This window comes from Onychomys torridus, chromosome 1, assembly GCF_903995425.1.
Source record: "Onychomys torridus chromosome 1, mOncTor1.1, whole genome shotgun sequence".
Taxonomy (NCBI): domain Eukaryota; kingdom Metazoa; phylum Chordata; class Mammalia; order Rodentia; family Cricetidae; genus Onychomys; species Onychomys torridus.
The window spans coordinates 11,829,475-11,855,338 of NC_050443.1; the positions used below are offsets into that span (position 1 = coordinate 11,829,475).

Genomic DNA, 25,864 nt, shown 5'->3' on the forward strand with positions numbered 1-25,864 from the left:
CAAGCAGGCTGCAGGCTCCTCCAGCAAACTCTCGGCAAGCCTCGGCACTTCCAAGGCTCGGGTTTGGTTGGTAACCGCACCGCCCAATGAGCAGGGCAGATTTCACGTAGGACCCAATCACCGAGGCCGCTCCTGTTGCTAGGCTCCCAGAAAGCCGAGTCCTACGTCACCGGGAAGCCGGGCCTGAGAGGGGTGGGGTCAGGGAGAGGCGGGGCCCGAGGGACCGCTCGTTGCTAAGGGGACCCGGCGCCTCGCTCTGGCGAGGTCCAACCGAGCCTGCGCAGTGTCGACGTGCGCGGCGGCGCGCCGCGGTTTGAAAGGCCCGAGCCTGGCGCGCTTGCGCACGGAGTCCGGTGCCCGCGCGCTCCCCCCCTCCTCCTCCCGGGCCCCTGCTGCCGCTGGAACCCTTCTTCCTCACTCTCCGGGTGGTAGCACGGACGTCCACCGGCGTGGACATGCCGGAGATCAGCCTCCGCCACGTCGTGTCCTGCAGCAGCCAGGACTCGGTGAGGGGCTGACGTGGGAGCCAGGACGACTCGGGGGGCTCCCTGCGGGAGACGGAGGGCTTTGGCAGTGCCGGGGGGAGCTTGGTGGCATTCTGAGGGGGGCTGCGGGGTGGAGGCTGGGCGTGCTTCCGGGAGAGATGGGCAGTTTGGGGCCACTGCGGAACTCCCCGAGAAGGAAGGAGAAGGGGGCGCTGGGCAACTTCTGGGGGGAAAACCGAGGGAAACTCGGGGCAGGGTGTCAGTGTGGAGAGTCGGCTAGCTTTTCGAATTACTGTATTATTTTATTTGCACTATTTTTATATTTGCCTTTTTCTTCTTTTTTCGAGACAGGGTTTCTCTGTGTAGCTTTGCGCCTTTCCTGGAACTCACTGTGTAGCCCAGGCTGGCCTCGAACTCACAGAGATCCGCCTGCCTCTGCCTCCCGAGTGCTGGGATTAAAGGCGTGCACCACCACCGCCTGGCAAATTATCTTATTTTTTTCAAATAGGCTTTATTTAACGAACCTCCACTTTTCTGCTCTTATCCGCAGACCCATTGTGCAGAAAACCTCCTCAAGGCGGACACTTACCGGAAGTGGCGGGCAGCTAAGGCAGGCGAGAAGACCATCTCCGTGGTCCTCCAGGTGATGCTGCTCTTTCCCATCTCCTCGTCCCGGGGCTGTGAGTTTCCGGGCCCACGATCCCGAGCCAGCTGGCTGAACGTTGAGTCCCCTTCTGTGGTAGAGACAGTGCTGCTCGGCTCCTTTGCCTGCAAAACGGGCAAGTTGAAACCCCAGTGCCCTCTCAGCAGAGGAGAGAAGAGTCTAAGCCCAGAGATGAGCAGGAGTCAGTGGGTGCACCCGAGTGGGCTGGTTCTACCCCTGCCTCAGCTGGGACAGTGTCAGTCAGGATTGTTTCTTGTGTCCTCGGGACCAGAAGGTTAGTTAGCCATGAAGGGTATCGACGTCAATCAGTTTCGTTATAAAGAGGGCAGACTTGGAGGAGCTGATGGCTCAGGCCTGTAATCCCTGTTGCTTGGGAGGTTGAGACAGGAGGGTGTCAAAAGTTCAAGGCCAGCCTGAACAACTCAGAACCTGTCTCAAAAATAAAAAGTCCTTCGCATCACAGGGAGTACAGCTCAGCTGTGCACGGCTTGCCTGGAACGTCTGAGACCCTTGGTTCCATCTGTAGTACCACAAAATTAGTAAACACGTGCGACAGGTGTAAGAAGGGACTGGATGTAGCCAGTTGACTGGCTTTTCTTAGTTGTTTGGTTGGTTTTTTGTTTTGTTTTTGAGGAAGGGTCTCTCTACACAGTCCAGGCTGTCCTGAAACTTACTCTGTAGCCCAGGCTGGCCTCGAACTCACAGAGATCCGACTGCCTCTGCCTCCTGACTGCAGGGATTAAAGGTGTGCGCCGCCGCCGCCGCCGCCGCCGCCGCCGCCGCCGCCGCCACCACCACCACCACCACCACCACCACCACCACCACCACCACCTCCCGGCTTTCTTTCATTTTCTTAAATTGAAGCTGGTGTCTTGAACTTCTGATTCTCTGTCCATCTGGGATGGAGGAATTCCAGGTAGATACCATGTCTGGCCTCTGTCTGCCTTTCTTTTATTTGACTTACAGTACACAGACACACACAGACACACACACACACACACACACACACACACACACACACACTACTGAGGTTTGAACTGAAGGCCTTGTGCAGGCCAGACAAGACGCCTACTAACTGAGCCATGTCCCCATCCTGGCTGACATGTTTCTGACTATATTTTGTTTTTTAGTTTTTTTGTTTTTTTTTAATTGTTTCTGACTACTTTTTAAAAAATTTTACTTTAGTTTCTTTTGTACATGTCCCGGGGCATCTGCATGTGGAGGTCAAAAGACAACTTGTGGGGGTCATTTTTCTCCCACTGTGTGGGTCCTGATTCTTACCCCCAGCTTGAAATGCATAATCGTTGTGTTCCCCCAAGTGGACCCCTAGACCTGGCCTTTGACTATGTTTTATAACGTTCTAACTGAAGCTAGACACAGTTCTGCAAGTTTGGAGAGCTTTTCTTTTCTTTGGACTGGGTGTGGTGCATGTGTGACTTTTTTTAAGATGAGCTCCCTGTGAGAACTCCTAACACCCCCTCCCCACTGCTTCTCAAGTCCTGGAATTAAGACGTGGTAAAGTTTGGCCTAAGAGTCTGTTTCTGACACTGGGTGGCAGGGTCACAGGCCTGTAATCCCAGCACTCGGGAGGCAGAGGCAGGTGGATCTCTGTGAATTCCAGGCCAGCCTGGTCTACAGAGCTAGTCCAGGACAGGCACAAAGCTACACAGAGAAAATGCCTTGGAAAAAAAAAAAAAATCAAACAAAGAAAAAAAAGTTTGTTTTTGAAAGGATCGAGAAATTTGAGGAAGGTGTTAGAGAGACGGTTCTGGTTGAGGGTGCAAACTCCTCTCCCAGAGGACTGAGTTCCGTTCTTAGCACGCACTGATGACTTACAACAGCCTGTAAGTCCAGCTCCCAAGGATCTGATGCTGCTGGCCTCTGGGGGCACACCCTCCTCCCATACACATCTTAAAAATGATAAAATAAATCCTGTTTTGTTTTCAAGGTAAGGTTTCTCTGTGTAGCCCTGGCTGTTCTGGAACTCACTCTGTAGACCAGGCTGTCCTTGAACTCACAGAGATCCACCTGCCTCTGCCTCCCGAGTGCTGGGATGAAAGGTGTGAGCTATTACCACCTGGCTGATAAAAATAAATCTTTAAAAAATTGTTGGGAAAGAGAATTAGATGCTTTTAAGCGCCTGCCCGTTGCTACTTGTGTGGTGGCTCAAGTGTTTTATCCAGGTGTCCTGCTGTCCTGCTTTGTGCCCACTCACGGTGACAGTTCTAGGGTTGCCCACATTGAGTGTTGGTGCTTTTGACAACGCTGCCAACCTGTTGTGTTTCCGTATGCACTGCTGAGCTACAACACACACACACACACACCGTCACCACCACAACCACTGTGCCCAGCTCACACTTTCCTTGGTGTTGGCCACATTCCTCCGTTCTGAGTCGAGGGGTATTGGGTGAAGGATGTTGGAGGGAGAAGACTTACCAGACTCTCTCATACTGAATGTATCCATCTTTGCTCAGTCGTTCTGGCTCACAGAGCCTTTTGAAGATTAGAGAAGTTTAAACAAACAAACCAACATAGATCTGTGTCCTTTCTTGGCCAATTTTAGGTGGTTAAGTGTCTCTTAAATCCCTAATCAGAGACTGGCAATGAAAACTAATGTTATTCAGCATTATAACCTGCCAGTCAGCAGCCTACACACCTCATGTGGCTTGATTCATTCAGCCCTTGTAAAACCCCATGACCTACAAACTGTCATTATCCCCATTTTACAGATAAAGAAACTGAGGCTCAGCGAAATTATGCAACTGAGAGCCTGTCTTTTCAGCTGTGTGAGAACCAGGTTGCTTACCATTTAGTTTGGGGATCTGGATTCAAATCCTAGCTCTCCCTCTTACTCACTCCGGCCTCAGGCAAATGTTTTTCATCTCTCTAAATGTACCCATTGAGAATAAAGACACCCAAGGCTGGGGTGGTTGTAAAAGCCTGGTGACATAATGTCTGTTGAAGCGCTCTGTCAACATGTAGGAGTTGATACGAAGGGAGGGACTGGCGATTTCTTTGTGGGACAGTGACTCCTCAGGCCTTGCTTATGATCAGGTGACATCCCCCACACTCTGCAAAATGACGTTCAGTTCTGTAAGAGCGCTCGGTGGGAACAGAAGACTAGAGCTGGACTTGGAGAACTAGCGAGCCAGACAGCTAAAGTACAGGACTGTATGGGAAAGACTGAAGTAGAATGTGGCTCTCAGAGTGGAAGCAGCTTGGGAAGAACATGCATTTTCTTAGGGGTGTGACTTGAGGGGTCCTAAGAGGCTCCCAAGTGGGTAAGGGTACCTGACAGCCCAAGTTCAGTCATTGGACCCCACCTGGTGGAAGGAGAGGACCAACATCCGATGGCATGCGTGCACCGCCACCTACATCCCTTAAATAAGAGTACAGCTGGAAGATGCTCAGTGGGTAACCGCAGTTCCAAGGAATCAGACGCCCTTTCTGGCCTCTGAGGGCACGCAGATACCCAGATACATAAAACATTTTAAATGTGAAGAAAATATGGGAGGCAACTAGAGGCCCTGTTTACACCTGGAGACAGAGGTGTAGAAGTTGATGCCTGGAGTAGTTCATGTTGATGAAACTTCTCGTTTTTTCCGGCTAAAGTCAAGCATAGCATCATTTGTTCACTCATTCACTTAATGCACAAGTGTGTAGGTTGATCCTGTAGTCCTGGGTCTGTACAGCAGGGGGCAGCACAAATGAGCACGTTCACATCTGGAGGCTGGGCTTGTTGCCCAGCACACTCCAAGCCCTGGGTTCGAGCCCAGTCACCACACCAGTTGGGCATAATGCTGCTACATGCCTGTCATCTCACTACTCGGGAGGATGAGAAATTCAAGGTCATCTGCTACATAGCAAGTTTAAGGTCAGCCTGGGCTCCATGAGAGGCCAGTGTCTTTATCAGGCTCAGAAAGTTGGTCCTGTATCATCAGGCTGTGAGCCATGAATGCTGTAGAGTGCAGGGAGTGGGAGTATCAGCCAGGAAGTGGTGTGGTCAGGGTTAATTAAAGATGAAGTCTGGTTACTTTTTGAAAAATTTAAACTGGGTGTGGTGGCGCACGCCTTTAATCCCAGCACTCAGGGCTACATAGTGAGACCCTGTCAACCCCCACCCCAATTTTTTAGAAATTTATTTTATGTATGTGAGTGTTGTACTGTGTGCATGTACACAAACCACTTGAGGGTCTGGTGCCTTTGACATTAGAAGAAGGCACTGGATCACCTAGAACTGGAGTTAGGGGTGGTGGTTGTGAGCTATGCGGATCCTCTGCAAGAGCAGTAAGTGCTGTTAACTACTGGGCATTCAGGGGTGACTTTTTTCCCCCGAGACAGGGTTTCTCTGTGTAGCCCTGGCTGTCTTGGAACTTGCCCTGTAGACCAGGCTAGCCTCCAACTCACAGAGATCCACCTGCCTCAGCCTCAGCTGGGATAAAAGGTGTGTGCCACCGCTGCCCGGCTAACTGATGACTTATTTTTGAGATAGGGTCACTCTATAGAGCCCTGGATGTCTGGTACTTGCTATGTAGACCAGGCTGGCCTCAAACTCATAGAAATCCACCTCTGCCTCCTGAGTGCTGGGATTAAAGGGGTGCACCTTTTTTTTTTAAAGCTACATTGTGTGTGTGTGTGTGTGTGTGTGTGTGTGTGTGTGCGCGCGCGCGTGCGCGCACATGTGTACATCTGTAGAGGGCAGAGGAGAACTTGCAGGAGTCACTTCTTTCCCTCCGCTGTGTGGGTTTTCAGGCCGGCATCTTTGCTCCCTGAGCCACCTCCGCGCCTGGGGTCTGGTGACTTTTGTATGAGGAGGCTGAGCATCCACAGGGAGGGACAGACAGGCCAGCAGGCTGAGAGTTAGGCCGAGGAGGCCCGGAGCAGGATAGGAGCAGAGCCGACGGGGTGAGGGTAGGAGATGGGAGCCCCCAGGGCCTCTGCAGAGGAAAGGTGGCGCCTACGTAGGTCTGCACAGGCCCCTTGTTCCCTGTCAAGAATAAACGAGAGGGCCAGGCTCAGAAGCCGGGAGGTCAGCACTGCCACGCTGTAGAGTCCGTGGGAAAATCTGGTCGAACTTAGGGCTTGCCAGTTTGTGGATAACTCCTGCGTTCATTCAGCGCTGACTGTGGTTCCTTTGCAGTGACAGGGAGAAGACAGTAGACTCCTGTGTGCTCTCCTACTCCCCTGTGTCCTCCAAACACTGTTACACAACACTGGTGTTGCCACACAGTTCAGCCTCTGCTTATGTCAGCTCACACACCTCTTTTTGTTAGCCGTGGCTGTTCAGTGCCCGGCTGGTCACCTGCTTACAGCCTGGGAGTTCAGCCTCTTGCCAGCCCCACCTGTCCTGGAGGGGAGGCTGGGACAGGTCCAGTTGGAACACTGGTCTATCACCTGGGTGTCAGCAGCACGATGGAACACATGATACTTGCTCTGTCTTGTTATTGTCTTTTGAGACAGGGTCTCCTGTAGCCCAGGCTGGCCTCCAGCTCTGTGAGCCTCTGACCCCCTTACCTTTGCATCACTGTACTTGCTGTGTTTTTTCCATGTTAAAAACTTTTATTTATTTATTTATTTATTTATTTATTTATTTATTTATTTATTTATTTTCTTGAGCTGAGGACTGAACCCAGGGCCTTGCGCTTGCTAGGCAAGCTCTCTACCACTGAGCTAAATCCCCAACCCAACTTTTATGTTTTAAGATTTACTTATTTATGTATATGGTGTACATGTGCACACCAGAAGAGGGCATCAGATCCCACTATAGATGGTGGTGAGCCACCATGTCGTTGCTGAGGATTGAACTTGGAACCTCTGGAAGAGCAGCCATCGCTCTTAACCCCTGAGCCGGCATTGTTGTTTTGTTTTGAGACAGGGTCTTACTCTCTCCTGCTGAGCCACTCCCCCAGCTCTTCAAAGTTTTGAGAAAGGCATTCACTGCGTGCAGCTCAGGCTGGCCTTGACTTGTGTAACACTATCCTGATATTTGTTACTCGTATTAATTCAAGACAGGGTCTCACTCTGTACCTCAGGCTGGTCTGGAGCCTGTGACCTTCCTACGTCAGCCTCCTGCGTGCTAGGCCAGCACTCTCCCCGCTGAGCCTTCCTTCAATCCCTCTGTTTCTGGGCGACAGTAAGAAGCCCAGGCTCCAAGCGGTGCTGGTGGAGACAGGTGAAGCAGACTTAGGAATAGAGGAGCCCTTTGTGGGTGCCGCTTTGTTTGGTCTGAAGCGTTGACACCCGAATCTTGCTCAGAGAGAAGGTACAGGCGGTGGCGGGGTGTGAGGAGTGTTTCAGATTCTGGGGTGGCGGGAGCCAAGGCTCTGAGCCTCAGCCTTCTTAGATATGAGATGGGTAATGTAGCTGGAGAAGAATGGTTGAGCATACTGGAAGTCAGCTGGGCTCAGTGTCCCGAAGGTTCTGTGCTGGCCTACATTCTCTCCATGGGCATGGAGAGCCCTGTAGACAGCTGGCCGCCTTTCTCTCAGCTTTGCCTGCACAGCCCTGGCACAACCACTTCCTGCCCGAGGCTGCTCATCTGTGAGGAGGAGGTGATGGCAGCACCCCTGCTTGGAGCCCTGGTAGAAGAGCAGGCTTTGAGTTGTTCCCACTGCCACTGATGTGAGCGCTCAGTTTGCTTTGCTTTTGGCTGCTGGGTATTGAACCCAGGACCCTGTACAGGCTGGACAAGCACTCCACCACTGACGCACATCCTAGCCGCCCCCTCATTGAGACAGGGTCTTGCTAAGTTGCTCCATCGACTCTTGAACTCACTCTGTGGCCCATGCACAGGCCTTGAACTCTAGATTCACCTCCTAAGTAGCTGTGGTTGCAGGCCCGGCTGGCCGCGGTTATTACTTTGGGGCATCTTAGCTTCCTGTGAGGGATATCACCACGATTCCCCTTTCTCGTCTGAGGAAGCTTCCTCTCAGAAATATTGACTGTGTGGTTCAGAATGGCAGAGGAGGGCAGTGTTGAGTGGCAGTAGATAGGCAGTTAAAACATTTGCTTACCAGGAAGACTTATTTTCAAGTTTGTGTAGAGGGGTAGATGCACCTTGGTGCAGGTGACTGCAGGTGCCTGCAGCGGCCAGAGGCATTGGGTCTCTGAGGACCTTACATGAGGCTGTGAACTTCTTGTGGGTTGGAGGAGCTCTGGCAGCTGAGCCATCTCTGCATCCCTGACCTTGAACCTCTGATCCTCCTGCTGTTCTTACCCAAGAGGAGAGCAGGACGAACTCTTCATGGATTTGAAGGTTTTATTGAGCCACCCAGGCCTGGCCAGGAGCACGCCCCCCCACCCCCCCCACCCCGCCCGCCCGCCCTGTGATTGCGTGTCTAAAGAGGCCCAGAGCTCAGAGAGCAGAGGGGTTATAGAGGTAAAACCACAAGTTTGGTGCATCCCGTTGACGTGGCTGTGATGGCTGTTAGCTAGCATGACAGGATATGAACTTCAATAAGACTAGGGCACAGCTGTGTGGCCGTGCAGAACGATGGCGGGTGAGTTGTGGTTCCTGTAAATACTAACACACCTGAGGGTCAGGCTGACCTCAGTTTTAGCCGGATGGCGGGTCAAGATTGAGCAAATGTGGTTCAGTGCCTCCACAGAGTGCTGAAATTACAGGCATCTGTTTATGCATTACTGGGGCTCGAACTCAGGGTTGCTGCGTCCTAGGCAAACACTCCACCAACTGAACTACATCTGAACCCAAGACTAGACTAGACATCTTTGAGGGCTGTAATGACTCTTCATCCTAGGACCCTATAAAAGAGCCCCAGACTGGACAGCCAGAGACTCAGCATTGCCCATCCTGACTGCCCCACACCCACACCTTTCTGTGTCTTCAGCCCTCAGGCTAGAGCTGCAGGCCTTTGTGAGAGTCTTCATAAATAGCTCGTTCTTCCTAAGAATAATAGGCATGTATCAAGTAATGCTCCTGCTCCCAGATAATAGATTCAGTAGGAAGCCTGGGGCTTTTCTGGGGCAGCATTTGTTTGACAAAGCCATTCTAGTCAAAGTGGCTTCTGCCTTCAATTCCAGTACCTGGGAGGTGGAGCCAGGGGGATCCTAAGTCCAAGTGTGCTTGGGCTATAAAATGAGACCCTGTCTGTTGTGCCCCCCCACACACACACACCGAAAGAAAACTAAAAATAAGCATGTGAAAATGGAGAGCGGTGGTAGCTCATGCTTGTAATCCCAGCTTCCGGATAATGTGTAGCTTGGACTATAGTGGCCGTGTCTCAGGAAATGAAAACGGCTGGAAGGTTTGTTCTGCAGTTTCAAGCACTTGTTGCTCTTATAGAGGGCTAGGGTTTGAGTCCCAGTACCCGAACAGCAGCTCACAGCTGTCTAACTCCAGTTCCAGAGGATCTGACACCCTCTTCAGGCCTCTGCAGGGACTAGGAAAGCACGTGACGTACAAACTACATCCAGGCAAAATACTCATACACATACAATAAAATAAATAAACTTTAAAAAAAAAAGGAAATCTAGAGCCTCATGTTTGGACTGGATGGCAGTCTTCAAGCTGTCTCAGAAAAATTATTCCAGTCCTGACTGAATCCCAGAGGCAGGCTGAACTTAGATCTCTGAGTTCAAGGCCAGCCTGGTCTACAGAGTCAGTTCCAGCACAGCCAGGTCTACACAGAGAGACTCTGTCTCAAACAAATATGTGAAAGAAGTCACCAGTACCAAAGCAATGCCTGGCTGACAGCTGCTAGGTGCCTACTGTGTGCCATGACCTCCAGCCAGCTAGTTATGTGGGTGATCCTTGATTTGATGAACCCTCTGTTTCACAGACAAGGAGGTAGAGAGGGGCTCCTGGAAGTGAGCCATACAGCTAATGTGTGGCAGAGCTGCGATTCAAATGCAGGACTTGGTGATGAGTAAAACCTCAGGAGCCCCTGACATGCATCGTTTGATTTGTCCAGGAACCTCTGTAGCCATGTGTCCTTTGTGTGACAACCTGAACCTAGCTATGCCTTTGGTTATTGCCACCAAGGAGAGATCCATGGCAGCCAGTGGACTGGTCGAGGTGGGGGTGTGCAGCTGTCTGTTGGTGAAGCAAGTGTGTAGTAGGGTTGGAGTATGTGTGCACTCATTCAGTGAATTCTATGGTATGTTCTAGGCTGCCTGCCAGAGACATAATGACACCACTCAGTTCTGGTCCCCACTGACATATAGGGGACATTGCAGCCCGGGTAGACATCATCTCTCTTCCTGTCCCCTGTTCCAAAGCAAGCCAGGGAGGAACTCACAGTGGCCTTTCTCTGCCCCACAGTTGGAGAAGGAGGAGCAGATACACAGCATAGACATTGGGAATGACGGCTCAGCCTTTGTAGAGGTGCTGGTGGGCAGCTCGGCCGGAGGGACCACAGCTGGCGAACAGGACTATGAGGTAAGAAGGGCTGGGAGATGCTGACACCTCTGAATCCCCATCACTGTCCCCCGTGCTTACACGACGTACCTACCTTGTGGAGGGTCCTGGGTGTGCTGAGGAGACAGAGCAGGCACAGGGTGTTTGCCTGATCACCAGGGAAGGGCCGGCTGCCCGGTTAAATAAGCAACGAGAGGCTGTCACTGGCTGTAAAATCCAGTTGCAGCTTGAGCATGAAGCTGCTTTAGTCAGGCCTCCAAGTCTCTCACAGGTGGCCTGGGAACTGGGGTTCCAAGTTGTCCGTCACCACTCTGGTAGCCTGTCTGCTTGAGACAAAATAGAGTTTTTTTGTGATTGATACTTTAGCTTTGTACTGATTTGAGAAAGCCTCTCCTTTTGCCCAGGCTGTTCTCCTGCCTCAGCCTCTCAGCCAGTAGTATCAGGTGCACTCCATCAAGCCTGGCTCGCAGGTCCTATTTTGACTGGTGGAGTTCAATATAGCTCAGAGTATTAGCCTCCTGGCTTACCAGTGAAATGATAGTGGGTAAAAATTAAACTCACGTGATAGAATTGGCAAGTCTAAGTTGAAGCCAGTTACTACAAGATGTTTTCTCCTTTTCAGAAATGAAAGCAGTTGCCCATTGAAATCCTGAATATATATATATTACGGTGTACATATTTTAATTTTCCAAACTCTGCAAAATGAAACACCGCCATTCGCCAAATTTCATTTCTTTCAGAACACTTTGGTGTTTACTTCCTGCAGGTAGTGGAATTTGGTTATACAAAGAACAAGTAGGACATTTCCTTATAGTTTCATTGGCTTTTTGCCGTGTGATGGAAAAAATCTTTTCTCAAACCCTTGCTATTACCATGGTGTTTCTTATGAAATGCTGAGGCTTCTAGCACATTTTCTACCCATAGTTGATCAATTTCAGCGTTACCTTGTGCTAGAAGGCCTGATAGACCTGTATGGGATCTGATGTCTTACATTAAAAGGATGATTTCTATTTCTGATTTTTCTTTTTCTTTTTTTTTTTTAAGATTTTATTTATTTATTTATTAAGTATACAGTACTATGCCTGCATATATGCCTGCATGCCAGAAGAGGGCACCAGATCTCATTACAGATGGTTGTGAGCCACCATGTGGTTGCTGGGAATTGAACTCAGGACCTCTGGAAGATCAGTCAGTACTCTTAACCTCTGAGCCATCTCTCCAGCCCCTGATTTTTCTTGTAATCAAATAAATAACAAAGTTAATTCTGAATCATCTGTAATAAATGTATCAATTTCAATATGTAAAACAACTCTTTTCTGTATATTGAGGATCAGTAATTATATTAAGAGGTTCTGGAAAATCTAATAATACCATGAGAATAGCATAATTCTGACTTTTGATCAGAATCATAAGGGCTTTGAGCCATTTTATTTAAGTTTCCTGATTTATATAACCTGCCTTTCTTGATTTATTTGCATCAGTATAGAACATAGGGTTCATCATACAATGTGAGGAAGAACCCAATTAATTCTCTTTGTAAGCTGAATTCTCTTGCTTTTGGGATACTTGTTGCTAATCGCTCCCAAAAAATTGCCTCCAGCTCTTTAACAATGTTCATTTTCTGCCCATGAAGAGGAAATTTCAGCATGAGTACTACAGTTTCTGCTGGGTTTATTCCTGCTAATTGACAAAGTCTTAATTTTCCTTTCAGAATCAATTCAGAAACATTTTTTACATAGGTCTTTAATTTTTTACTCTGTTTGTGTGATAAAAGTATCCATTCTAAGAAACGATCTCTCTACATTAGAATTTCTGTAGGAGAGTGTGTAGAAGGTAAATGACCAGAATGCAGTCAAGCTCTGGATCCAGACAGCCCACATGAGCCTCCTGTGAATCCTTTTCCACATCCGCCAGAGCCAGTTCCCTCTGCCCCAGCTGACAGTTCTCTTGGACTGTTTAAGCCCTTGTCACCTCGTAAGGTTTGAAATCAATTCCTTAGTTCTTGAGTTGTCAATCCATTTCTGTGCTGTTGCCAGCTAGTATCTCCCAGCAAGTTTTGAAAGTCATTAAGGGTTTGTAATTGATCTCTCCAGATTTGTACTTTCTTTTCTTTCTTTTTTTTTCCCGGAGCTGAGGATCGAACCCAGGGCCTTGTGCTTGCTAGGCAAGCGCTGTACCACTGAGCTAAATCCCCAACCCCCAGATTTGTACTTTCTATGGTTGAATTTTTTGTGAACCTATCTTATATCCTAGGTAATTAATAGAATCTCCTCTCAGTATTTTTTCCAGCAATTTGTAATCCCCAACAAGGCAAAATTTTCTTTACTTCTTCAAACATGTTTTTCTAAGGTATCTGTGTCTGAAACAGCTAGTAAGATATCATCCACATAATGGTAAATTTTAGATTGAGGAAACTTCATGAATTATTTCCAATGGCTGTTAATACAAAATATTAACACAAAGTAGGGCTATTTAATATCCTTTGTGGAAAAACATTCCACAAATACTTTTTTTTTGGTGGGGGGTGTTTTTGATATATGGTTTTTCTCCCTCCGTGTAGTTTAACAGGCTAGGAATTATTATAAATAGGCACTGTGAAGACAAATTTTTCTTTATCCTGTTCTTGTAAAGGCATAGTGAAGAAACAGTCCTTTTTTTTTTTTCCTTAAGATTTATTTATTTATTATGTATACAGTGTTCTGCTTGCATGTATGCTTGTAGGCCAGAAGAGAGCACCAGATCCTATGTGGTTGCTGGGAATTGAACTCAGGACCTCTGGAAGAGCAACCAGTGTTCTTAACCACTGAGCCATTTCTCCAACCCAAAGAAACAGTCTTTTAAATCAATAGGCTATAATAGACCATCCTTTAGGTACTAGACAAGGCAAGGGAATTCCAGTCTGTAGAGAGCCCATTGGCTGAATCGCCTTGTTAATAGCTCTTAGATCTGTTACCATTCTCCGTTTTCCAGATTTCTTTTTAATGACAAATATAGGAGAATTCCAAGGACTGGTCAATTCTTCAATATGTTGAGCATTTAGCTGCTCTTGTGCCAGCTGCTCTAAGGCCTGGAATCTTTCTGATGTCAAAGGCCATTGTTCCATCCACACAGGTTTGTCAGTTAACCATTTTAAAGGTTTCCTTTGATAGATCAGCAGCTGTTGTGCCCTGCTTATGTACAATTTGAATGGTCAGTGGCTGTTCTTCATAATATCTTTTAATATTTTTCTCAGAAGCATTCTTTATTTTATGGTTTGTCTCTGAGATTAGAAGAATGCTAATCTGAGTATTCCATTGTTGTAACAAATCATAAATTAATAGCTATATTAGCCACCTGTGGCTTTATTTTTCCTCTCTGTCCTCTGGCCCTATACATTCAACCTATCTTGTACTTTGTTTTACCTGACATAGAGTTTCAATCCCTAGAGGCTGAACATTTACCCCCTGAAGAGGCCAATTTGTATGCCAAGATTTTGGTGCAGTTATTGTTATATCCGCCGCTATGTCTACCAAACCCTCAGTCTCAAAGCCACTTGTTTGTTTGTTTTTTATTTGAGCTGAGGATTGAACCCAGGGCCTTGCACTTGCTAGGCAAGTGCTCTACCACTGAGCTAAATCCCCAACTTTTATTTGTATTTTTAACTTTGATCTTTGATCATCTTAGAAGATTGCCAAAATACTTGTTTTATGGTCTCTCCTAAAAATTTTGTTTTATCAAATGAATCTGTTCTGTCATTCCAAGCAGTATTTTTTATTTTTTATTTTTTATTTTTTTCCGAGACAGGGTTTCCCTGTGTAGCTTTGTGCCTTTTCCTGGAGTTCACTTGGTAGCCCAGGCTGGCCTCGCACTCACAGAGATCCACCTGGCTCTGCCTCCCTAGTGGTGGGATTAAAGGCGTGCGCCACCACTGCCCAGCTAGCAGTATGGTTTTTAACAGCAGGCATTAAGTCTTTTAATTGCTCTGTGGAGGAGTTTCCCCAATGCTGACAGGGAATGACTGAACCAAATTTGATATTGGTACCTGCGAGACGCCCCCAAGGCATTTCCTGATGGCAAAGGATTACCTTGTCTGTCTCTTTGATCTGCTTTCATTAGTCCAATGTCAGCCTTTGCCACACCTTCTGCATACTCCAGAAGGCGGGGGCCTTCTCTCTGGATTATCTCTAGGAAAAGCATTGTTTCTAGGAACAACTTGCCTACCATCTCTTTTCAGATGATCTGGTTTACCACAATTAAAACATCTAACCTTTTGATTTTTCTTAAAACCTTTGGAAATCAATTCTCCTATTGATGTATAATCATAAATGTGAGATCCGATATCAGCCTATTTCTTATCCATTCATCTGTTGGTGCTGATCTTGCCTTTAAAGCCCTAATCACCCTTTTACATTCTGAATTAACATTTTTTTTGAGCTGAGGATCGAACCCAGGGCCTTGTGCTTGCTAGGCAAGCGCTCTACCACTGAGCTAAATCCCCAACCCCTGAATTAACATTTTTAAAAGCCAAAGAGTAATATTTGTCTAAATTTTGGATCTGATTGCATTCTATTTACAGCTGAAATCATCTTTGTAAATAATCAGTGAAGGCTTCTTTTGGGCCTTGTGTAATTTTAATAAGTGACTCAGTCCTCTTTCCTGATTCTTCAACCTTGTCCCAACCATTCAAAACTACTGTATGGCATAGGGCCAGGGAATGATCATTAAATGTAATCTGTCTTTGCAAATCAGCAAACTGGGCCTCAGTGAGAAGGTGTTCTTTGGAAATTTCCATACTTCTAGCCTTACTTCATTGTTCTATGATCCTAGCTTCCTCTCTCCATCAAGGTTTCCATTGTAACTGAGGACCAGCCTCCAATACTGGTGTAACTAAATCTTTCCAGTCTTGTGGAATAATTCTATTCTGGCCCATGAATTTAACATCTGCTTTATGAAAAGTGAGTGCATACCATATGAAACTACTGCTTTCTTTAATCTCTTCAAATCTAACATTTCTATAGGATCCTACTGAACTTTTGAATAGCCTTTGGGTGCCTATCATCTTGTGGTCATTCTAGAATGGTAACTGGATATATTAAGGTTGGTTTTCTAATGACCTTGGTCCTCTCCAGTTTTATAATGTAATGGTGGTTGCACAGCCAGAGATGAGCAGCTACCTCATTATTTCATGCCCCATGTTGGGCACCAGATGATGTGTTTATCTAATTATTCTTTAACAAAAAAAACTCAGGAGTCAGATATTGAGGTAAAAACCTGAATGATCAGAGAAGCAGCACAGAAGCAACCAATGACCTCCTCTCTCTCTTTCTCCAAGACCCTCTCTCAGCCACATCCTATTACTTCCTATCTCTTTCTCTGTCCTCAGTTCTCCAAAGCATCTATGGTTAACTTTGGTTTGCTAGTAGCCCAGACTGGTTTTGAACTCATGCAGCTGAGGCTGGCCTTGAACCCCAATCCTCCTACCCCATCAGACTGTGCCGGGATTGCAGGCATGTGTGACATGCCCACCTGTGTGTGTTGAATTTCTTTTGTTTTTCTCAACCTGGAAATGGGTTGCAAGGTCTTCCACGTAGTCAGTGCTAAGACTATAGTCATGAACCATTATATTCTATTTATTTGGTTGATTTGTTTTTGTTTTTTCGAGACAGGGCTTCTCTGTGTAACAGTCCTGGTTGTCCTGGAATTCCCTCTATAGACTAGGCTGGCCTTGAACTCACAGAGATCCACCTGCCTCTGCCTCCCGAGTGCTGGGATTAAAAGTGTGCGCCACCACTGCCCAGCTTGGTGTATTTATTTTTAAAACAGGCTTCACTGTGTAATCCAGACGGGGCTATCCACATCCTTGCTTCTGTGGTGGCCCTGCCATGACCTGGAGCCAGAGAAACCACACCTATTATTTTTGTGGACAGGATTTACGTAAGAATATAGTTACTGTTACTGTAAGATTGGGGTCTGATGAAGGAAATGCAGGGCAGCTGTGGCCCCTGGGGTGGGCCACAGAAGGTAGTTTGGGCTGACGGAAACATCTACCACAGTGTAGAGGGGTCATGGGGCTGAAACAGATCCTGAAGGGCAGCTGAGCCCCACCCTTTCTACTGCTGTCCAGAGAGAGGGGTTAGTGTAGGCTGCTGCAAACCGGGAGCTGGCATAGTGCTCCCAGCTCCGCATATGGCCGAGGGGCTCTCGTCCTGCCCCGCAGCCTCTCAGAAGAGCCACCCATGACGGCACAGGGACAGCCCCGCCTGGGCATGGGCATCTCTGGATTTGGGTCTCTTGGTTTTGGCCTCCTATAATTCTCCTGGCCCTTGAGTCGGCTCGGCTGTGCATTTCCAAAGAGCATTCGAGTCCTGTGCCTCTCACCAAGACTTCTCTGCCGGGGACTCTTGGGGCGTGTCCTCTGTGTTGTCATCTCGCTCTGTTCCTCATTCATTGTGCTGTCTTCTACCTAGGTCCTTCTGGTCACCTCCTCTTTCATGTCCCCTTCTGAGAGCCGAAGTGGCTCGAACCTGAACCGAGTTCGTATGTTTGGACCTGACAAGTTAGTCCGGGCAGCAGCAGAGAAGCGCTGGGACCGCGTTAAAATTGTGTGCAGCCAGCCATACAGCAAGGTACCTAGTGTGGAAGCGGAGACATGGCCCAGGGCAGGGGTGCCTGAGGGGCCCATTCTGAGTCCAGAGAGCTGGGTTTGAGGTCCTCCAGTGGCAAGCAGCTTAGTTCCCTGGAGGGAGTGTTGGAGGGTGAATTGAGGCCCATCAGGCTCTGTTGAATGCCAGCATACTGGGGTCGGGGACTCAGGCTCCTGCCTTCTGCATCCTGACAGCAGAGGAGCAAAGAGCCCTGGGTAGTTCTGTGTCTCAGAAGCGGCCCCGACAGAGCACCTGGAGGTGGACTCGCTGCTGTGAAGGGCAGAGAGCCGAGCCCCGACCTTGTCTGCAGTTAGGGCTCCGTGAGGTTTAATGTTATTATCACCACCATCGTTCTCCCTGGGGGGCACTTGCCTCACTGAGCCAGAAAGGGCTCCCTATATGAAGGGGCATGAGAGCCTAGCTCTGTCCCACCCAGACACCTCACGTTCCAGGACTCCCCCTATGGCCTGAGTTTTGTGAGGTTTCACAGCCCTCCAGACAAAGATGAGGCGGAGGCTCCGTCCCAGGTAAGCTGCACTTGTCACCCCCACAGCCTGCTCCCTGCCTCTCCCCCGCCTGCACAGCCTTCCTACAGCACTGACCTTGTGGGACCTTAGAAGGTGACCGTGACCAAGCTCGGCCAGTTCCGTGTGAAAGAGGAGGATGACAGTGCCCACTCCCTGAAGCCAGGGGCCCTCTTCTTCGGCCGCATCAGCAAGCCGTCTTCAGGTGTCTGTGGGAAGCACAGTTGCTGGGGCTGGCGGGGACCGAGTGCTCCCTTTAGCATGGAGCCCTGGGTTCAATGGGGAGACAAGACAGGAGGGTCAGACGGTTCTGGTCCTCCTCGGTTAGTTAGAAAATTGGAGTTCAGCCTCAGCTGTATGACACTTGGCTCGTCTTTTTTTTTTTTTTTTTTTTTTCCCTTAGTTTTTCGAGACAGGGTTTCTCTGTGTAGCTTTGGTGCCTGTCCTGGAACTCACTCTGTAGACCAGGCTGGCCTCGAAACTCACAGAGATCCGCCTGGCTCTGCCTCCCGAGTACTGGGATTAAAGGCATGCGCCACCACCGCCTTGCCCACTTGGCTTGTCTTAACAGAAGGAAACCTCAGCGCTGAGGGATGTGGCTAGATCCTGGGTCTGGGGACGAGGCTGTGTAGGAAGGAAGGCCGGGGCCTGGACTGCTGAGTCTGAGGAGGGAGGTCTAGAGCCCTGGGTCACTTCTGGATTTGAGCATGACATGATAGCTGGTGGATAGGGCTGAAGTGTCTTTGGCCCTGACCTCTCATCCTCAGTCTCCCTCTGTAGCCTCTGCTAGCGACCCAGCAGGACCCAGCTACGCAGCAGCTACGCTGCAGGCCTCAAGTGCGGCCTCCTCTGCCTCTCCAGTCTCCAAGGCTTTGGGTAGCTCTTCCAAGGTGAGGTCATCAGACACGGGGTGTGGAGAATGAGAGAAGCTGGAAGCCTCAACCCATCCCTGTCTCCTCAGCCCCAGGAGTCTCCCAAAGGGAAGAGGAAACCAGACTTGAATCTAGAAGACAGGAAGCCTCCCAGCAAACCTTCAGCAGGGCCACCTGTCCTCAAGAGACCCAAATGTAAGCAAACTGGATTCCTTAATCCTGCAGGGACCCGGGCTTGTATGTCGTAAAGGAAGGGCTGGGGTCTAAGAAAGGAGGCAGGAGGGCCTTAGTTCCTGTGTCCTGTGGGAGCTGGTGCCTCCCCATGTACAGCCCCAGGGGTACCAGCTGAACTTCTGTTTCTGACTCCCCAGTGCCTGTTCCTGGTCGCGCCCCAGCTGCTGCCCCTGCCTCTACCCCAGCACAGAAGACAGTCCCAGGGAAGCCCCGCGGAGACAGCACGGAGCCCAGGGTAGCTCGAGCTGGCCCCCAGGAGCTGGGGAAGATTCTGCAGGGTGTGGTGGTGGTGCTCAGTGGCTTCCAGAACCCCTTCCGCTCAGAGCTTCGGGACAAAGCCCTGGAGATGGGGGCCAAGTATCGGCCAGACTGGACCCCGGACAGCACACACCTCATGTAGGCCTCCGTCCCTTCATGCCACCCACCCCGTTCCCGTGCTGCCCTGCGTGTCCTCTTGGTTTCACTGCTCCTGGTCTGTCGGTCTGCCTGTCTGTCGCTGCCTCCTTAGTTCTCTGGAGGCTGCCTCGCTTTCTCTGCTGCCTGCTTCCCTCAGCCCCATCTCTGCTGTCTCTCACCCTGCCACGTTTGTTCAGACCACCGCGTCTGACGTCCCTGTTCTGCATCCCCCAGCTGTGCCTTCGCCAACACTCCCAAGTACAGCCAGGTCCTGGGCCTCGGAGGCCGCATCGTGCGTAAAGAGTGGGTGCTAGACTGTCACCGCATGCGCCGCCGGCTGCCCTCCCGGAGGTGAGGCCTCGCTATGCCCCCCTCTCTGGCAGCTCACACACCTGCCTCTCGGTCCAGAGCCGGGGAGACAGGCAGGGACCGACAGCCGCGTCTGTCTGTCCCCTTGAAGATGCAGTGGGAGGTGGAAGGACCACAGGGCTGTCGACAGCAGGAGCTAGGGACGGCCTTTGAGGTGGAGGAGAGCAGTCAGATCCAAGCACTGAGGACAGGGGCGAGACCTGGGTCACAGGATGTCGCGTGAGAGTGTTCAGAAGTAGGCTTACCTGGCATACTTGTGTTAGCGGGACTAAGACAGGAAGGTGGGAGGGTCCACTGACCCAGAGGAGGCAGTGGACTCCACATTGTGTTTGGGATCCACATACCCCTGGAAGCTAGTTCTCTGGTGTCAGCATCGACCACAGCTCCATGATCCTCCTGCGGGAGTGTGAGGGCATCTGTGGGCTCTCTTATCCCACAGGTATGTCGTGATGGTTCCTAGTTTCAGCACACACACAATCTATTGAGGATCAAGATTCTGAACATGGTAGGGGCTGGAGAGATGGCTCAGTGGTTAAAAGCACTGGCTGCTCTTCCAGAGGTAAATCTCTAAAAATATGCATATACAGAAGTTGCTTATAAGCTGCAAAATAGAGTATTACATAAAAAGTGCACACATCTCTCCATATACTTTTAAAATATTTTATTATTTAAATTATGTATATGTGTGTATATCTGTGTGGGAGTATGCATGTGTGTGCTCAGGTACCTGAGGAGGCCAATGGTGTCAAGATCCCTTAAAGCTGGAGTGAGAGGCAGTTGTGCACCTAGTGTGGGTGCTGGGAATCAAACTTCAGGGTTCTCTGTGAGCAAGTACAAGCTCTTAATCATTGGACCATCTCTCCAGCCTCATTTGCGTGTGTGTCTCTGTGTGTTGCTAGGAACTGAACCCAAGTCTTCCCACATGCTAAGCAACTGCTGAGCCCCTCACTGGGGGATTCTAGGCAGGGCCTCTCCCACTGAGCCACACCCCAGCCCCTCACTGGGGGATTCTAGGCAGGGCCTCTCCCACTGAGCCACACCCCAGCCCCTCACTGGGGGATTCTAGGCAGGAGCTCTACCACTGAGCCACACCCCAGCCCCTCACTGGGGGATTCTAGGCAGGGGTTCTACCACTGAGCCACACCCCAGCCCCTCACTGGGGGATTCTAGGCAGGGCCTCTCCCACTGAGCCACACCCCAGCCCCTCACTGGGGGATTCTAGGCAGGGGCTCCACCACTGAGCCACACCTCAGCCTCCTGAATAGTGGGATTACAGAGCTGCCCACCAGGCCAGATTCCTCTCCTATTCTGAGTCATCTCTAGGTGGTTTGTAACCAGAACTATGTAATGCCATGTAAGCCCTTCTCACAGCATGTTGTTGGAAGTAATGAGCAGGTCTGTGGATGTTCAGTACCGACGCCACTTTGGTCTGTGATTGGTTGGATGTGCAGGTGCAGGGACCCCAGATTCCGAGTTCCACCTGAATTTGCTTTTGAGAATCCCCCCTATTGCTCGGCATCCTCCCTTGATTCCCAAAGGGAAGACCCTCTCCCCTTGCTCTTTTCTCTCTCAAATGGAACAGACCTTCTTCCCCTGGCATGCTGTGGACCCCCTCTGGAGCTGGGAGGGGCAGGGCAGTGGGTTCCTATTACAGCCGTCCCCCAGCCCCCAGTTCCTTGTTAGTTCTGTGCCTGAGGTCCTGTTCTTCCCTAGGTACCTCATGGCAGGTCTTGGCTCCAGCAGTGAGGACGAGGGGGACTCTCCCAGTGAGAGCGGTGAAGAGGAAACTCCCAAGCTTCCCCGAAAGGTCCTATGCCCCCGCCTAGCCAGGAGGGGGTGCTGGGAGTTTGCCAGGGTCTGCTGTGCTACCTCAGCCTTCCTGCTTCTGCCCCCTGCTGGTTGTCCGCAGCCTCACACTGCCTCTGACCTCACCCAGACCTCCTTCCTCAGCAGCCCCAGGCTAAAGCCAAGACCCAGGCAGCAGGACCCAGCTCACCCCAAAGACCACCAACTCCAAAAGACACCAAAGCATCCTCACCAGGACCCCAGGACAATAGTGACACCGAGGGAGAACAGTCAGGTTAGAGTCTGAGTGAGGGGGAGGTCTGTACTCCTATTGTACTCCTGTGTCTGTGAGGGAGGAGGCTGGGCCTGGACCCCTGGGTCTGAGGGAGGAGGGCTGGGCCTGGACCCCGGGTCTGAGGGAGGAGGCTGGGCCTGGAGCCCTGGGTCTGAGGGAGGAGGCTGGGCCTGGATCCCTGTGTCTGAGGGAGGAGGGCTGGGTCTGGACCCCTGGGTCTGAGGGAGGAGGGCTGGGCCTGGACCCCTGGGTCTGGAGGAGGAGCCTGGGCCTGGTGGACCCCTGGGTCTTGGGACAGGGCTGGGGGACAGATTTCTGGGTCTGAGGGGGAAGGGCTGTATGAAAGGAGTGAAGGAGGGCATTATGGGTCCAGAAAACTAGATTGAGAAGGCAGCTGAGGTTGAGTTCGCAGCCTCTGGCTCTGTTTTCGGATGCCATTCTGAGAGGGGCGTTAAAGACTCCCCAGAAAAATAGCATGTTGACCGAGTTGCTACTGCAGAAGGGCAGGACAATGGGGCGGAAGATTCCGGGGACACCGAGGATGAACTGAGGAGGTAGGCTGGGTTGGGGCAGGTGTGGTCTGGCCTTGGGTGTGGGCGTCTGCTCCCTGAGTGCTCTCCATAACCCTTGACCTCCCAGGGTGGCCAAGCAGAGTGAGCCGAGGCAGCCCCCAGCTCCAGGGGAGAACGGTGAAGACCCGTATGCTGGCTCCACAGATGAGAACACAGACAACGAGGCTTCCATGGAGGCTGACCTGCCGATTCCAGAGCTCCCAGGTTGGAGATCCCTGATTTCTGAGGGTCCCTGCTGTGTCTTACCCCCTCAGCACTTCCCTTCCTGGACTCCCTCTTCACCCCTGCCGACAGCTCCCTGCTCCCACCAGTGTGATCTTGCTGTATGGTGACCCTCCCAGGGTGAGCAACCTCTTTTGCTGACCAGTGGCTCAAGACTCCCCACCCTGCCCCCAGACTCAGCTGTTTGTCCTGCACACCTGAGTGATTTTTTTGTGTTTTTGTTGTTGTTTTGGGTTTTTTGTTTTGTTTTGTTTTTTGTTTTTGTTTTGTTTTGTTTTTCGAGACAGGGTTTCTCTGTGTAGCTTTGTGCCTTTCCTGGAACTCACTTGGTAGCCCAGGCTGGCCTTGAACTCACAAAGATCCGCCTGCCTCTGCCTCCCGAGTGCTGGGATTACAGGCGTGCACCACCACCACCCGGCTTGGCACACTGTATGTTTAGCACTCGTTGCTGACAATGTTAAGCCACTGCTCTGTGTGTGTGCGTGCAAGTGTGCGAGTGTGTGTGATTGCGTGTGTGTATATATATGTTTGTGCACACGCACTCTCTTTTCTGTTTGGTTTTTTGAGGCAGGGTCTCAGCCCAGGCTAGCCCCAAACTTGTAGCTCCCCTTCTGCCTCAGCTTTGGACCTTAGATCATATGTGTGTTAGCACACCCCACCGGAGAGCTTTGGCCCTTGATCACATGTGTGTTAGCACACCCCACCGGAGAGCTTTGGCCCTTGATCACATGTGTGTTAGCACATGGGTGTGGAAGGGTGTCTGACCCTCCTGCGAATAGAAGACCAGAAGGAGAGCCGGGTATGGTGCATATGCTTGCTTGCAATCCCAGTGCCCAGGAGGCCAAGGCAGAAAGATCACAAGGTCAAGGCCAACCTGGACTACTAAAACCCTTTTTCAAAAAAGAAAGGAGGGACTGGAGAGATGGCTCAGAGGTTAAGAGCACCGACTGCTCTTCCAGAGGTCCTGAGTTCAATTCCCAGCACCCACATGGTGGCTCACAACCATCTGTAATGAGATCTGGCGCCCTCTTCTGGCCTGCAGGCTGAACACTCATATATTTAAAAAACAAAGGAAGGAAGGGAGGGAGGAAGGAAGGGTATGAGGGCAGGAGAGAGAAGAAAAGGCCTCAAGAAGGAGCAGGGGAGGCCAGGTGACTGGAGGAGCCATTTCCAGGCTGTGGGCAAAACAGGAAAGTACCGTGACCCCCAAAGCTCCTAGAATGAGAATAGTGAATCACTGACCTGGGAATTCCAGCACATGAAGATAGGAAGGAAACCAGCTCAGAGGCCAGAGTAGAAGCCAACTGTGGTGAGATGGTGGGCCTCTGGGCCAGTGTGGGCCAAGTCAGTGAGATGGCTGTGGGCCTGACCGTAAGAGCCACATAGCTGTGTGTCTCAGCTTCTGCTGAGTGCCAGGCAAAGTGAGTGCCAGGCAAAGTGAGTGCCAGGCAAAGTGAGTGCCAGGCAAAGGCACACAGAGCCTCTGACGCCTTGGACTGGGGCTAGACCTGGATTTAATAGTCATGGGTCCCCACTCTGTGAGCACCTCCTCCTCAGCTAAGCACCTTCACCTTCCTCTCTGTTCCCAAGTACTCAATGATGCTGGTCAATGTCTATGGTTTTGGGGCCTCACGTTTTCCCTTTTCCCATTTCTCCCACAGACTTCTTCCAGGGCAAACACTTCTTCCTGTACGGGGAGTTCCCTGGGGATGAGAGGAGGAAGCTCATCCGATACGTGACCGCTTTCAATGGGTCAGTTGTGGGGTTGGTGGTGGGTCCCAGTCAAGCTGGCAGCTTGATTCTAGAGGGCATGGGCTTTGGGAAGATGATGTGAGTGTGCCTAGCAGGGCAAGCATAGGCTGCGGAGTCCATGTGCCAGCCCTGCCCACTGTGCTGTGGAGCCCTGCTCATCTCCCACTCCCGAGAGGGTTAGCACTCTGGTGGACTTTGCTGGGGTGACTTGTCAGGGCATCTGTGTGGGAGGTCTCACGGGCAGCCCCAAGGGGCAGAGGTCAAGCTAAAAAAACAACAGAAAACAGGAAGAAAAGAGAGTGAAAAGTTGGCCGGAGGGAGGACGCTGCCTGCCACCTGCAGAACAGCTAGGAGCTGTGTGTTGGAAGGGCCCTGCATCATGGTGTCTGTCCGCCTCAAGCAGAGCCGGGGCTATTCAAAAGAGACTTTAATATGGACCTCAGCAAGAGACACACGAGAAAGAATGTGCTCTAGCGGAGAGTGCGACAGACTCACCTGAGCATGTGGCCAGGCCGCTCACACTCCCCCACTACACACACCTCTTCTCTCCCCCAGTGAGCTCGAGGACTACATGAGTGAGCGGGTCCAGTTTGTTATCACAGCCCAGGAGTGGGACCCCAGCTTTGAGGAGGTAAGCCCTGGAGGGCCAGAGGTGGGGAGCTCCAACCCACCTCGGTGTCGGTACCCTCTGTCCTCTGATTATGTATCCCCCAGGCCCTGATGGACAACCCTTCCCTGGCATTCGTCCGGCCCCGGTGGATCTACAGTTGTAACGAGAAGCAGAAATTACTCCCCCACCAGCTGTATGGGGTGGTGCCCCAGGCCTGAGCGTACACACCTGTGTGCACACACATGGCTTTAATAAAGGGGACTTTGTTTGGAGCAGTAGTTCCTTCCTCAGGGGGCTCTAGCTCGGCTTGGGTTTAGCTTGCCCTCTGTGCTGGTGCCGGGAAGAGGCAGGTGGCCCTCCACCAGAGATCTGCTAAGAAACCAACCGCTCTCCCCAGTGGCTGTGCAGTCCTGTGAAACTCTGTCACTCAGCACTGTCCTCTCCCTGATCGGTGCCGTCCGTCCTGCCAGGTGCTCTGTGTCTCAGAGCATGTACCGGCTTCCGGGTCCCTTTCCTGGTGACGCTGTGGCATTGCCAGCATAGTTTACATTCACCTTGGGAGGCAGGATGGGCAGAAGGGAAGCTGTTGTCATCAAGTTATCCAAATCCTGGAGGCCCCTTCAAGACTCCGAGCTGAAGGTGGGAACGGAACAGAGCTGTAAGGGGATGGGGGGTATAGGGGTGACAGAGACAAAAGCCAGCGGTGGGAGGGGCCTGCGGAGGCGGGCGTGGCCTGTGGAGGTGGGCGTGGCCTGAGGCTGCTCACAGGAAGGAGCTCTAGCGCACATTTGGCTAGAAAGATGAGCACAGTCCTCCGGTGCCGGCCGTTGTGGTTGCCACTAGACACAGGTAGCCATTTAATATAAAGGAATAATGGTATATGGCCCTGGTTCATGAAGGCAGAGACCGGAGAATCGATTAGTGTTTGAGGCCAGCATAAGGTGCATTGTGAGACCTTGTCCCACCACCAAAAAAAAACCAAAACAACAACAAAAAAAAAAAACGCCAAGAAGAGGCAGTCGGGGAGGCTGACATCAGGTCCTCGGTCACAGGGTCACAAATTTCAAAACATGCTGCCTCCAGGG

The 25,864-nt window shown here is 50.8% G+C and overlaps 1 protein-coding gene across 3 annotated transcripts; it reads left to right on the forward strand.

Moving 5' to 3' along the window:
- The first annotated feature begins 329 nt into the window (after positions 1 to 329).
- Xrcc1 (X-ray repair cross complementing 1) lies at positions 330 to 25,051 on the forward strand. Of its 3 annotated transcripts, none has more exons than XM_036175600.1 (17): positions 330 to 506; positions 1,036 to 1,128; positions 10,430 to 10,546; positions 16,972 to 17,130; positions 17,601 to 17,675; positions 17,766 to 17,877; positions 18,453 to 18,562; positions 18,634 to 18,739; positions 18,916 to 19,174; positions 19,409 to 19,525; positions 21,257 to 21,350; positions 21,497 to 21,623; positions 22,123 to 22,177; positions 22,263 to 22,399; positions 24,079 to 24,169; positions 24,725 to 24,800; positions 24,884 to 25,051. In XM_036175600.1, exons 1-17 carry the CDS (start codon positions 456 to 458, stop codon positions 24,995 to 24,997), a joined length of 1,893 nt encoding a protein of 630 aa, XP_036031493.1. In that variant the 5' UTR covers positions 330 to 455; the 3' UTR covers positions 24,998 to 25,051. The 3 variants fall into 3 exon arrangements, with proteins under 3 accessions (XP_036031493.1, XP_036031488.1, XP_036031497.1); XM_036175595.1 differs by having other exon boundaries at positions 331 to 506; positions 21,494 to 21,623; XM_036175604.1 differs by lacking the exons at positions 330 to 506; positions 1,036 to 1,128 and adding an exon at positions 2,044 to 2,065 and having other exon boundaries at positions 21,494 to 21,623.
- Positions 25,052 to 25,864: the final 813 nt, after the last annotated feature.